At 45.7% G+C, this 13,994-nt stretch overlaps 2 protein-coding genes across 3 annotated transcripts in view; both read left to right on the top strand.

Moving 5' to 3' along the window:
• Positions 1–13,994, top strand: part of SLC5A10 (solute carrier family 5 member 10) — a 514,359-nt gene that overhangs the window by 206,686 nt on the left and 293,679 nt on the right. The window lies entirely within an intron of this gene.
• The window catches only part of EPN2 (epsin 2), a 42,363-nt gene that overhangs the window by 22,945 nt on the left and 5,424 nt on the right, over positions 1–13,994 (top strand). For both annotated transcript variants that reach the window (XM_082199757.1, XM_082199758.1), the window contains exons 3-7: positions 2,739–2,851; positions 4,768–4,860; positions 5,162–5,318; positions 11,517–11,693; positions 12,703–12,795. In XM_082199757.1, coding sequence (XP_082055883.1) covers positions 2,739–2,851; positions 4,768–4,860; positions 5,162–5,318; positions 11,517–11,693; positions 12,703–12,795 — 633 coding nt within the window. The remainder of the gene's footprint in view (positions 1–2,738; positions 2,852–4,767; positions 4,861–5,161; positions 5,319–11,516; positions 11,694–12,702; positions 12,796–13,994) is intronic.

The following is a 13,994-nucleotide window of genomic DNA, read 5'->3' as shown; positions in this document are numbered from 1 at the left end:
AGGGCTTAGGATGTCAAAATTGGATCTATTCAGTGCCATCTTGCATAAACGTCTGATTTAACTATCATGTGCTGTGGAATAAGAATCTCTTTGTCTTGCTAAGGCAACACCCTTTATGCTAGACCCTTGCAAATCAAGCATTTTGCTGATAACGCACAGATCTTTTGGTAATTCTAGAAATTAAAAGACTGGATAAGTGTGTGTGTCGGGTGTGTGTGTGGAATGTTAGTACTGAAATCTTAATGACAACACTAGCTTCATTCATTGATTTAAATCTTGCATGAAACATGTGATGACAGGACACTTCATTGTGTAGATGGAATTTATCGCTCCCCTCATAAAATTTAATGAAAACTGTTTTGGTTTAATCAGTATGTCTTAATATGAAACACAGTCAAGAATTTAAATCGGTCAGAACCATTGAGCAGAAGAAGCTTTAAAGTGGCTTTAAAAGGTAACTGAATACAGAAAGCTGTGGTGTGATGAAGCAGTATGTCTTGCAATATAATCCAGTGCATATTTGCTCAGAGGCGAGCTCAGTGGAACTTAGTCCTTGGAGGTAAGCATAGAACTGAAGCCTTTTTCCAAATTGAGAGTGTTGGTCACAGCTGGTACACCAAAATATTGAGTTTTGTTTTGTTGCTCAAGGACAAGTGCCTTGTGGAGTGAAATAGCCTGCTAGCTGTATGATAGGTGTCTGTGTCATTAGGGGTGGGGAGTTCTAGCATGGAAGATAGTGTTTTGGCATAGCTTGCATGCTGGTATACTGGAAATTGCTGTCCAGCTCGAGGGATCCAAAATGGCACTGGTGCCTTCTAGGTCAACTACAACTCCCATTGTCCCAGATCATTGCCCATACTTGCTGAGGTTAATGGGAGCGGCAGGAGGGGGAAGAGGAGGCCAATCGTGGTGCTGAGCACTGCATAGCTTCAGTGGCTGGTGACTCGGCCTCCTCCTCTTCTAAGGGAAAGACAGGGGAAGCAGCCCCTGGCCGGTGACAGTAGCCACTGGTTGGGTTTGGTCAGACCACACCTGGAGTACTGTGTCCACTTCTGGACATCACAATTTAAGAAGGATATTGACAAGCTGGAACGTGTGAAGAGTAGGGCAACCAAGATGATAAAGGGTCTGGAAACCAAGGCTGATGAGGGACAGTTGAGGGAGTTGGGTATGTTTAGCCTAGTAAAGAGGAGACTGAAAGGAGATATGATAGCCATCTTCAAATATCTGAAGGGCTGTCACATGGAGGATGGAGCAAGCTTGTTTTCTCCTTCTCCGGAGGATAGGATCCAAACCAGTGGATTCAAGTTTCAAGAAAGGAGATTCCTACTAAACTTCCTGACAGTAAGAGCTGTTTGGCAGTGGAACAAACAGGCTCCTATGAGAGGTGGTGGACTCTCCTTCCTTGGAGGTATGTTACTCGAGCTCCTTAGAGGAAAAGTGGGATATAAATGTAATAAATAACCTGCCTTCCCCTCACAATGCAATGGTTCAGTTCACAATATACATGCAAACCAAAATTTCCAGCCAGAAGCCCCACATTTGTCCTAGACGAGAGCTCCCCACTTGCTCGGATTTTGACTCTAGCCCCAAAGGAGAAGGCATAATTCTCATAGGGACCTTCAGGCAGCTCTCCCTCTTCCAATGTGACTCTGATCGCCAATGACTCCCCAGAAGCTTTAACTAGATGGAAAAATATCCACCTCCACACTTATGCAGTGAATTAGAGGGGCAGTAGCTCTTAAACGTGGGTGGTGCTGTGGGTTAAACCACAGAGCCTAGGACTTGCTGATCAGAAGGTTGGCAGTTTGAATCCCCGCAACGGGGTGAGCTCCTGTTGCTTGGTCCCTGCTCCTGCCCACCTAGCAGTTCGAAAGCACATCAAAGTGCAAGTAGATAAATAGGTACCGCTGTGGCGGGAAGGTAAACGGCGTTTCTGTGTGCTGCTCTGGTTTACCAGAAGCGGCTTAGTCATTCTGGCCACATGACCTGGAAGCTGTACACTGGCTTCCTCGGCCAATAAAACGAGATGAGCGCTGCAGCCCCAGAGTCGGCCACGACTGGACCTAATGGTCAGGGGTCCCTTTACCTTTACTAGCTCTTAAAAACTTAGGCTGGTGGGAACGTAGTGCCTGCAGCCACCATAGTATTATATGTTGAAATTGCTGCACTGTCTTGTAGATTCCTTCCTCATCAGCATCTCCCCAGCTGTGTACGTTCAGTTATGTCAAATGGGAAACATCGGCTTGTGGAACTTGCAGTATTTTCTCTGGGCCTGTAACTTTTGAGAGCAGGCCCTCATGGTCCCTTTGAACTCTACTACAATTCTATGATTCCATGGAAAACATGTTATTAGAGGCAGATCTTGAAGGAGCTCTTTAAGGAAGAGCTTGTGTGTCTTCATTGCTCCACCCCCTGCCCACCCCCTGAGATGAGTGGCAATAAATGCTGGTGGTTTAGATGCCAGGGTTACTCCCCCCCCCCCGGTAGTTCAGAGTACCTTACTGATCTTGCTAGATGTAAATGGATTCTTACACGATTTGGACTTTTACAATGATTGTGCTTAATGTTTTGATTTGGGGACCTTATGGTCAAAAGGTGGGGCAAAAATATCATAAACCTGTGGCCCAGCTGTGTATAATCTGGAACAGTTGGTTCTCAGGATGACTAATAGGAATTTGCTGAAACATATTTGCTAAAATCGAGTTGGGCTTGTGCCTTTTGTGTTCTCCAAATAGCTACATCACCTCGAGTGTCTTCAGAGTTGGAGCAGGCGCGGCCTCAGACGAGCGGGGAGGAAGAGCTGCAGCTGCAGCTGGCCTTGGCAATGAGCAGAGAAGTTGCAGAACAGGTTAGTTTCTCTTGTAGTTTTGTAAGTGTTAGTGTATACTTATTGGCCTACATTAAGAATTCCATACCAGGTGGTGGAGAGGAGACGGCATGTAGGGATTGATGGTCCCTTTCCTTATCAAGCAGCTCAAAGTAATTTGAGAAATTTGCCAAGAAAAGTTGCCTCCTGGCTTCAGTGATCCATGATAACTGACAGCAGCAGTTATTCAGCATGTGTTCAGTATTATGAAGCAACAGCTGCCGCCAAATGTGCGAACTCTCCTTTCGGAAACGACAGTAGTCCATCTAGTAGAGAAGCAGAGTGTTAGAACTGCAGGACGGTGTGCTCGCTCAAGTCAGTTTTCCAGTTTGAGCACTGAAAACAGGAACTCTCCGATGGTGGCAAAGTGCGTAGCCTCAAAAGAAAGTAAATGCTTGTCAGTGGAAGGTACAAGTTTTGAAAAAGGAGTTGGATCATTTTGGTATTTATGTATTGATAAAAAAAAAAAAAGCACAGCATGGCCAATTCAAAACAGAGAGCAGGGGGATAAAAATGAACAGAGCTAAACAATATTGAAATCACAGCTTTATTTAAAAGGCTTTGGGAAATTGGAAGTTCTGTCCCTGGTGCCACAAGGAGTGGGCAGGGGTGGGGATTCCGCAGTTGGGGGCTGTTACTAGAAAGGCGCTTTCAGGGCCCAGGTGGACATGCCCAGGTGAGGCTCCAATATGTGCCCCCCCCATCTACCATAGAAATGGGATGCTGGGTGCATGCCTAAGCTTCATGGGCAGCCTGTCTTTCCTGAGCAGAATGGGCCACCCTCTACCCCACCACTCCCGAGTGGTGCAGCTGTCAGCAGCACCCACCCCATACAGGCTGCTCCAGCAGCGACTGCCTGTTGATGCATGGGAGCTTCTGGGCCAGTGTGGGCTGCGAGCCCCACCCAGCGTTACCTCAGCTAGCAGGAGCACCGCAACCACACTGGCTATCATGTCCCAGGCAGACGGGCGCAAATGTTGGTTGTTATGTGGGGCCTCCAGGATGAGGGGTTGGACTCAATGACCTATGGGACGCCTTCCATCTGTACAATTCTATGATTCTTATAGCTCCTGCATTTACCTAAGTAGATATTTGAGCTTTAGTGTGCTTAGCTTGTTGGTAGAGGCTCTGTCAGTGAATGAAGGATGGTGGTGAACCAAGCATTGGAAATGAAAGGGGGGGGGGGCTTTCTTAATGGTAGCCCCTACGCTACAATGCCCTCTCTAAATAAATCTTTTTGCTCACCTCTTTTCTCTTGATTTTTTGGTCTTCACTGCCAAGGGAAGGTTTGACTGAGCTTTTGGTTTTACTGTTTGTTCTTAGATGTAGAAGTTCTTAGTGTCCAGCTAGTTTTGTCCTCTAGCTTGACTAGTAGTCTGCTGCTTAACTTTGGCTGGCTAAAACTAAGTGACTCATACAACTATAAGAACATAAGAGCAGCCTGGCTGATGGATCGGGGCAAAGGTCTATCTAGTCCATCCTCCATCCTGTTGTCACAGTGGCCAACCAGATGCCCATGGGAAGCCTGCAAGCAACAGCACTGTTCCCCATTTGTGATTCCCCACTTGCGATTCCCAGCAAATGTTATCCAGAGGCATACCGCCTCCGACATCAGATCTTTCTTTTTTCCTCTTGAATAGTCTGTTGTTTGGTTGTTGTTTTTTTAATCTTCTTACATTCCTATCCTGTCTTCCTTTCATCATAGAACTCATGGTGGCAGTGTCTAATGTTAATTAAATTATATTAGGCTGTCTTTTAAAAAGATTTGTGTAGCTTTGGCTTCTACCCGTAGAGGACCCGTTGTTTTTAAACCTGGCATGAATGAAGTAACAATGGATGACTGTTATATGACTCCCACTCTCATCTTCTCCCCTCCCCACTGGGACCTCTTTTTCCAGGAGGAGCGCCTTCGGCGTGGCGATGATCTGAGATTGCAGATGGCTTTGGAGGAAAGTCGCAGAGATACAGTGAAAATTCCCAAAAAGAAGGAGGTAGGCCTTGGGTCAGTGAAAATATTCCTAGCCATCACAGGGAAGGTTCGGATGCACTGGCTATGCACTTAGGAATGGATGGAGTGCTCTCCAGTTGTGTAAGCATGTGAAAGAGTGCATGGTTGTAATTCCCCGCCCCCGGTGCTGGGATAAAAGCCCAAATAAGCAGCTAAGGGCATGTGAAAGAGCAAGATGATGCATTTTCTTTCCTTGCAATCTCTCTGTCCCCCTCTCTCTAAATGAGTTATGTGTCTACTGGAGATGTTGTGCCCCTGCTAAAAATAAACCTCTTCATCTGCAGCACGGGACTCTGCTAGACCTGATGGATGCCCCGCCCTCTTCAGTGCCTGCTCCTCAGAAAGGAGAGCCGTGGGGGCCACCACCTGCAGCAAGCCAAGCTGACCCATGGGCCCCCTCTACAGTTAGCAGTTCCACCTCAGACCCCTGGCAGTCCTTTGGTAAGAACATGGCAATCGGCGGATGCTGCAGTGATGATCTCTTGACCCTTGTTGTGACTCTCCTGGATAAATTACTCCCCTCCATGGCCACTTTGAGTTAAAATTTTCTCTCTAGGTTAGTGACCCCCCCCCCATTTTCCTTTTGTATATAGCTTATTCAGTGGTAGGCTATGACAGTCTGCTGTTGCCTTCCCCTCTGTTTGGTTAGTTATGAATATTGCTTGTGCAGTTGTCAGGGTAAAAAAGATGAATTATGTCCCAAATGCTAAAACAACAGAAATTGGATAAAAGCAGCAAAAATGGAGAAACCAGGCACAGAAAAGAAAAATAGGATAAGCACCAGGCGAGCTCCCCTGAAGACAGAATTCCAAAGACGGGGGTGGGAGGAGAGGGCTCAATATCCTTTTGGACTCAGATGGGTGGGGTACAAATAATAAATGATTATTATTCCTCTCAGTGCCACCTGCTTTCTGCCACTGTCATCCCTGTGCAAGCCCTTGCTATCACAGTTTTTCGGTGCTGGCTGTCATGCATGAGACAGTTTGTGGTGGCTGTTTCCTCCTTTTATGGTCTCACGGGTCTCTTGCGAGAGTATTGTGCCTTTGTTCTGCTTCGCCTCCTGATTTTGCCCTGTTGATTGCTGCAATATTAGGAGGGGGGAAAATAGGATCTGTGATTTCCCTAGACCGACCTGAGCATATTTGCCTGTGTCATAGAGATTGTGGTGGAGTTTTTGCTGATTTCCAAAAAGCAGTTAATATGAGAGTGGATAGGTGTAATGGAATGCTCAGTTGACTGAACAGTGTCCTGCTGGCCTCTGGTTTGAAGGTCTCTCTTTGTTTTTTAAAACTTGATTCTGGTGCTTGCTGATACAGAACTGCTCTGCTTATGGCAGAGACGACTTGTCTTCCTTGGAAAGGGGGCTTGGAATCTCACTGGTAACTATGCTGTGTTACTGATGAAGCCACTATATTAAGCAGTGACAGAACTCCAAGCCAAGTTGCTATAATTAGCAGTGCTACAGCAGTGAATTAGTTTGTTTTTAATACTGTCCGTCATGCGAAAGGATGTATTTATTTGGGGTAGTATTTAAGCAATTAAGTTGTTTGTGTGGCTTTTTCCTTTCTCGCAACCAGTGCTTATGCAGTAAAATGTAGTTTTTAATGTGTTTCAATTTTTAACCCTTTGGTAAAAGGGTTTTAGGATTTCAATGGCCTTTTAATTTTGGGTGGGTGAGGGAGAGTGCATAAAATATATGGTGCTTTATTGAACTATTGTGGATTATCCAGACATTGTTCCTCAGCTGCTGGAGAAAGTGAAATGTCCATGCAGAAGAATAAGTCCTGTCCTAATTTTTTTGTAGAGACTGGGACTCATGCCACTGGTGCCAGGTGGGCATTCATGTGAGCCTGGCACTGTTAAGGAAATGTAGAGCTTTCTAGCACCTGGAAAGGTTCACTTTTCTGAGTGTGTGTGTGTGTGTGTTCCTCTTCATGTGACACAGCCTTCCTAATTCACACTGGAGGTGCGGGATAAATATATAAAACGATGTGTGTAGAAACATGGCAGATTAATGAAAAAAGGCTAATTCAGAATCCGTTTCCCAGATGTGCGCTAACTTTCAACAGACGGGAAGTTCTTTACATTGGGGAGCATTCAAATGCATTTCCTCTTCCCTGCTCCACCTTAAATGTGAAGTGATCCCATGTGTAGTTTAGGTTTTATTCCAAATTAAATGCATATCGCTCAGCTCTGAAATGATCAAACTGGAGAAATCTATTAAAGCAACATTAATGGTTGCTTTTTAAAAAAAGAACACAAAAGCCCTGCTGGATGAGACGAAAGGCCTATTTACTCCATTGGCCAACCACCTTCTTTGGGCCAGAATGTACTACCAGGAAAACGTATTCTGTTTTGTTTGGTTTTTAAAAATAATTTTTATTAAGTTTTCAATTTTACATCTTAAAACAAACATTTTACGTACTGTTAAATATCAAACGACTTCCCTCCTTCTATTTCCTTGATTCGTTTTATTAGTCCTTCATTCCTGCATATTTTGCTGTAACCATATTAGTCAGTTCTCCACTTTAACATCACTTGAACATTAATTACATTGTTGATTTTATCTTAATGCTGCCAGCGTTTTCAGCTGTGTACAGTTATTTTCCATATACTCAATAAATATTTTCCACTCTTCTTTGAATATATGTTCTTCTTGCTCTCTTATTCTATATGTTAATACCATCTTAAGTTGACAGTCCTCTTTGCCTGGGACCTCCCTCACTTTTCATTTTTGGGCTAGCAGAACTCTGGCCGACATTGTTGCATACATAAATTTTGTTGACACTTAGGGATTTCAGTCTGGATTATTCCCAACAAAAAGGACTCTGGTCTTTTTGGGAAAGTTATTTTAAACATTTTTTCCAACTCATTAGAGATCATTTTCCAATACCGGAAAAGCTATTTTGGGCACTGTTCCTGAAGGGACAGGTGGTGTCTCTTGGCCCTTTGGGGGAAGTAGGGGTGGGGACAGTTTGGCTGGAGCAGGTCCTTATGTGATCTGGTTGCATAGGTACCAAGAAATCAGCTCAGGTTCATAGAGCACAGAATGTGAAGTGCTTTTAGGGCAAAAGAATAGGTAAGAAAGCCAGTTATCTATGAAAATGTCCTGAGGAAGGGAGGGACTTTTGCTTAGTCAGTAGGAAAATCTAGTGGTTTTGTGGTTGTTCGGCGTCCTGTTTTATCTGCTGGTGTCAGCAATAGATGCGTCAATGAAAGGAACATAGGAAGTTGCTTTACACCAAGCTAGACTATGGGTCTCTCTGGTTCAGCAATGTCAGAAGTGACTGGCTGCAGCTCTCTAGGGTTTCAGTCAGGGTTTCCCCCCAGTTATACCTGAAGATGCCAGGGATTGTACCCAGGATCCTTTGCATGCAAAACAGATTCTCTGTCACTGATGTACAAACCCTTACCTAAAACAGAAGCTGGTTGGCTGCTGCTATCATTTTAGTTCTCTGGACAGCTGCCTCAACTATGGGGCAATTCTGACAAGTCATTGTGCAAGGCAATGCTGGATTATTATTATTTTTTTGGCGAAATGGTTAACAAAACAAAAGCAACACCTCCTAAGCCTAGCAAATCCTGAAGCAAGTGGACCAGTTGTTGCAAAGGCACCTGGGGGTGTGCAGAGTTCGTTTACCAAACACTTGTTATCTGGGAAGTAATATTCCCTTAGTGGCTGCTGTCAGCACCAGTTACTACCAAACGGGAATAGCAGAACAGCCAGAGTTTGGTTCTCTTGTAAATCCCATGCCATTAAATACAGTAAAGGAACCCTTGGCATTGTCCCTCAGTGTTTTACCCAAGGATCTCTGCTAGCCAGGCCAAAATGTGTTAGTGTGGAAAATTGCTGGCACTGTTGAGACTGAAATCTGCAACACTGGTCTTAACGGATCCCTTTGAATTAACGACAAATCATTCTCTACTGTATATCTTAACGCACAGCTTCATTTTACAAGTTGAAAACAAAAGACTTTAAATCTCTTGTACTGAGATGCATTGTTTGCCTTCCTGATCTGCAGTTGGCCATGGGACTAGACTAAAGCAATGAAAAGACAGTGCTACTCTTGCGAAGATGGCCTGCTTTTGTATATCGAGAGTTGTTCCAGCAGGCTGGACTCTTAAGGGGGATGCCTTCAATTCTCTAGCAAAGGATAATAGAATCATGGAATTGTAGAGTTGGACGGGACCCGAGGGTCATCTAGTCCAACCCCCTGCAATGCAGGAATATGCAGGTGGCCCATAAGAGGATTGAACCCTTGACCTTGGCATTATTAGCACTGCACTCTAACCAGCTGAGCTAACACGTAGAATCGCCTGGCTCTGCTCTAGGACAGGTTCATCATTCCCAGGTTTTCCATGAAGCTTTTGTGTGGTCCCTTCCCTGTTCCAGAATCCCAAGTTAAGGCTTTGAACTTGCCAGGATTCTGTTGGCGTTTGTAGGTAGATTGATTCAGCATAGTATGGTTTGGCGCGCATGTGCACTAGATGCTTCCAGAACCAGGACACAGTCCAGCGAGTCTGCCCCAGCGGAAAACACTAATTGGCTTCTTAGATACCTACTACACTCCTCTTGCACACACTGCATTTTGCGGCTGCCCTTCTGCTTGTTTGCCATGTATTGCAGAGGACTTTTGCAATGCTTACCTTGCTTATCTCACTTGTAAAATTGGGCAGGAACTGGTGCTGCAAAGAGCCGACTGGTCCAGATTATGCACCTTGTACAGGAATGGAATGCAGAATTTCCTTGGCTGCTATCACCCCTTTTACTCAGCCAAACACGGTTCTGGGCTTTCGCTGGAATGTTGTATGTCTCATAATGTAACCTACACAATATGAGACGCTATTTCTCTTCATCCTGTGATGCACCACATTTTTAATTGTCTAGTCCCTGGGTCAGATTGCCCTTTTTTGTTGCTGTTAATCAAACAGCATATTAGGGAAGCCAAACTAAGGCCCTGGGTCCTGGGGCTGTAAAGCTTCTCTTGTTAACTTCTATTCTTGACACAGGAAAACTAAATCAATTCTGTGTATTAAGGTACAAACAAAAACTTGTCGCTTCTAGCTGCAGCTGTGGCGTTTCCCCCCTCTCTGGCTTTCAGCATTCATTAATGCCTGCGATAAGAGCCCCTTGTTGGAATTTGCCAGCTACTTTTCCCCCCCAGGAGTGGTTTTGCAGAAATTAGATTTATGTATCTGAATGCCAGCACAGAAGGGTGACTCAGAGCAGAACAGAGGTTTTTAAGTCTTGCTTACCACTGGACTGTGGCCTTTCAAGGGGGGATAAGGGGCTTCTCAGAGGAGAAGCGTATCCTCCTAGATGCCTCCCTCTTTCCCTCTTGTTTCTCTTTGCCTGCCCTGCTTTTGTTATCTGTCTCATGAAAGAGCGACTGTGCTGGAAGCCTCCATTTATGGCAGGCCCTGGCAATTAGCATTTCTTGGATGGCATCATTGATAAAAATGCAGCAGGAGGAGGACGAGGAAATGGGAGCAGTGGGACAAGATTAGCTGTGTTCTCTGCAAAGCACTTCAGCGGCTTCCTGGGTTTTTGTTGTTGTTGAAACAATTAAAATTGGAAGAAAAATCTGCCACCTGTTGATGAGCTTGAGCTCCTTTCAGCAGCAAGAACAGCAGCTAGCCAGAATGGGGTTTAAAACTCACAAACTTTGGCCACAAAATGGAAAAAAGGCAATTTGGTTACTGCTTGGAGCCAGCAGGTGTGGAACAGGGGTGAGGAACTTTCGTGTCCTGGCAGACTACAGCTCCCACCATTCCTGGCCATTGGCTGTGCTGACTAGGGCTGATGGAAGTTGGTCGTCCAGCAACATCTGGAGGGAACCAGGTTACCTGTTCCTGGATGCTCTTAGACCAGGGTGCCCTAAGAGTGATCTAGGGCCAGCCATTATCTCTCTCTTATATTCCCTCCCCACTTTGTGAGGATATGTGTCTGCCTTGAACTCCCTGCTATAAAAACATAAGAATGAAGTATAAAAAATAATAACATTATCAGGGGGACATCCTTTTCTTCTTATCTCACAGCACTAATTGCTCCCTTCTGCACCAAAGCTCATTGATGCTAAACCAAACTGATTTCTGCAGGTGGGGGATTGGACTAAGTCACCCTTGGATCCCTTCCAACTTTACAGTTCTATGATTCCATGAATCTTGTATTGGAATTTGCTTTTTAAGAACTCTTTATGTACACACATCGGCTGTCTTTCGGTGGAATTTATTTTAAGCATAGCCATACTTGAGGGCAAAGAGCATTTTGCGTTGGGGCAGGTTAGGAAGTGTTGGTCATTCTACCGGAGTTTTTCTAAAACAGTTCTACCTTCCCTGTCATTTTGCTGGCATGCATGGCATGGGGGATGCACACAGGCCTGATCCTGTGCTTGACAGATGATGCTGGTTAAGTCCAGAATGAGAAAGGATTTGGCAACTGCGAGAGAGCTACTCCGTGGTTAGTGTGTTGGCCCAGGAACAGGCAAGCCAGGTTCAAATATCTAATTTAGCTATCTGTTCATTGAGTGTCTTTAGGCTAAGTTACTCTCAGCCTAGCTTATCTCACAGGTAGTGCCCGTTCTCAAGTATATATGCCCGTTAATGTATTACTTGGGATTATGTTTTCTTTGCCATCAGGTGCCAAACCAGCAACCTCCGCCGACCCCTGGGGAGCCCCAGCAGTGCCCTCTGCTGCCCAGCCTGTTCCAAAGAATGTAGACCCCTGGGGTCCCTCTCAGCCACCCTCTGTGGCAACAAAAGCCGCTGTCGATCCCTGGGGAGCAGTGCCAGCAAACAAGCCTCTTTCTGCTTCTGGTAAGCAGCGAGTTTGCGACTCACCTTTCTGTTCCTTTTGGGGAAACATCCCTTAGTGGAGTTCACAGCAAAACACATGCCTGCTGGTGGTTCTTGCACCTGGGGGGATGGTTGGCACTGGCACAGAATCTTAACACTTTTGCGAGTGCACCATTTAGAAATATTATGGTCTGTCTTGGGAAGTGGTGGGTGGTTTTGTTTCACTTTTGTTTAGGTGAATTTTCTAGGTCAGTGGTTCCCAACCTGTGGGCCACAGACCACTCCCTCTCCCTTGACTGAGTTATCCCAAGGGGCCAGCCAGAGTTTGATTCCCTTTGCATTTTGAGCTTTGCTGGAGCACCTTGTCAGCCCTGCAGCGCTGGTCCCTCTCCCCTCACCTGTTTTGGTCACTCCTGGGCCACGCGTGGTCACACATGTGCCCTGTGAAGTGGATTGACTTGTTTCTGCTCGGACCAGAGAGTGGCCTAAAGGCCATAATGGCCAGGTGTACTGCTGAAAATAAGCAGCCCTGTGCCCTGTGAGCTGCCTGGAGCTTCACAAAGGTAGGGCAGAATGGGAATGAAATCAAATAAACAAGCCCTCCAATCTCTCTTAAACCGAAGGGAGTGAATCACTTGCTCTGCTAATCCTAAAGTGGCCACTCGCAAATTGGTGCCCTCCAGAAGTTGTTGGACAGCTTCTCCCATCATCCCTCACTATTGACCATGCTGGTGGGGGCTGCTGGGAGTTGTAGTTTAAAATATCTGGAGGGTACCAGCTTGGAAAAGGTTTGTCCCAAAGAGGTAATATTCCCAGTTCTGAAGAAGTGTGCATGCACACGAAAGCTCATACCAAGAACTAACTTAGTTGGTCTTTAAGGTGCTACTGGAAGGAATTTTTTTATTCCCAGTTCTGATAGGGACAGTTTGGCCTCTGCTGGGACAGAAGGGGAAGCAGCTTTCATCTCTTGCCTTACAGATTGCTGTGGCCTAACTGACTAACAGTAGGACCTTGTTGTTCTGCCCTTCAGGTAGTAAATCTTTTGACCTCTTCAGCAACTTAAATGGGGCAATTAAAGATGACTTTTCTGAATTCGACAACCTTCGGACATCTAAAAAGCAAGGTATGTGTGAAATAAATGCCAAACGAATGTGTGATAAAGGTGCTTGAGCGTGATAGAGCTTTGGAATTTCCAGTTGCACCCGTCCTCTTTCTGCACACACTCACCCACCCTCCAAGTGTGTCTAGACTTACCATAAATGGAAGATAAAAAGGCCAGTATTCTGGAGGGGAAACTGCATATTTTTCAAAGCATATTTTCTGAACTTTATTTAGAACTTCGTCCTTCGATAATTTTTAATCAAGATGTACCTTTCAGGCTGTCAGCCCAAAGCCTGGAGACATTAAAAATATCACAGTTGCAGTAAATTCAGCCGAGGGCTAATGGGGTAGAGGATGCTGTAGAAATTTGGTTTGAGTGGAAATTCTGAGTTAAGATTTTGAGAGCACATGATCCGCTGGGAATGACTCCTCTGCGGGCACCACTGAAACAGACCAGAGTCGACCAATACCATTGTTGTGCAAGGCTCCCCCGCTGGTTTCAGTTGTGGTTGCTCTGGAATTCCCAGTGCACTTTGCTCCAAAGCGTTTGGAACGCTGCTTGGCTCTCCTGTTGCACTGTACGCTTTGCAGCAATTGAGAGACAGCAATTCAGTTGGAATTTGATTTTCTTGTGTGCGGTGGGTTCCATTTCCCCCACAGAGCCAAAAAGGAACTTGTTCATGGTGTGGCGGAACAGAGGATGCTGCCTTACAGGCGTATTTATCCATTTGGCCCAGTAGGCCTGGGCGATGTATCAATACATTGTCCAGCACTGGTTTGAAGGCCAGAGGGCAATGGCACCTTCATCCTTCGGTTTATCGTGGGTGGGGCTCGCCTGCCACCCTGCGCCTTACCTTCCTTCTCCGACTGCCTCATTCCTCCCTGCGCCAGGTGCTGGTGGCGGCAGGAGCTGAGGCAGTTTCACCCTGATGCCTCGTGGGACCATGGCCAAATGAGGCACCTTCCCTTTTCAACACTGCGATGTATCAGCCTATCACGATGTTTAGCTGGTGATACATCATGATGTTGAAAAGATGATATTGCCCAGCCCTATAGCCCAGTATTGCCTTCTGAAAGGCAGCAGCACTCCAGCACTTTGGGCAGAGAGAGAGCCCTTTCCCATCTCCTGCCTGAAGAGGAATTGAACAGAGCACCTGCTCTCTTTTTGAACCACGTGACACCTGCCTTTGGGTTCTCAGTGTTGTGGAAATCTATGTAGAA

The sequence above is a fragment of the Podarcis vaucheri genome, assembly GCF_965113315.1.
Source record: "Podarcis vaucheri genome assembly, chromosome: 14".
Classification (NCBI taxonomy): domain Eukaryota; kingdom Metazoa; phylum Chordata; class Lepidosauria; order Squamata; family Lacertidae; genus Podarcis; species Podarcis vaucheri.
This window is presented reverse-complemented; position numbering and strand designations above follow the sequence as displayed.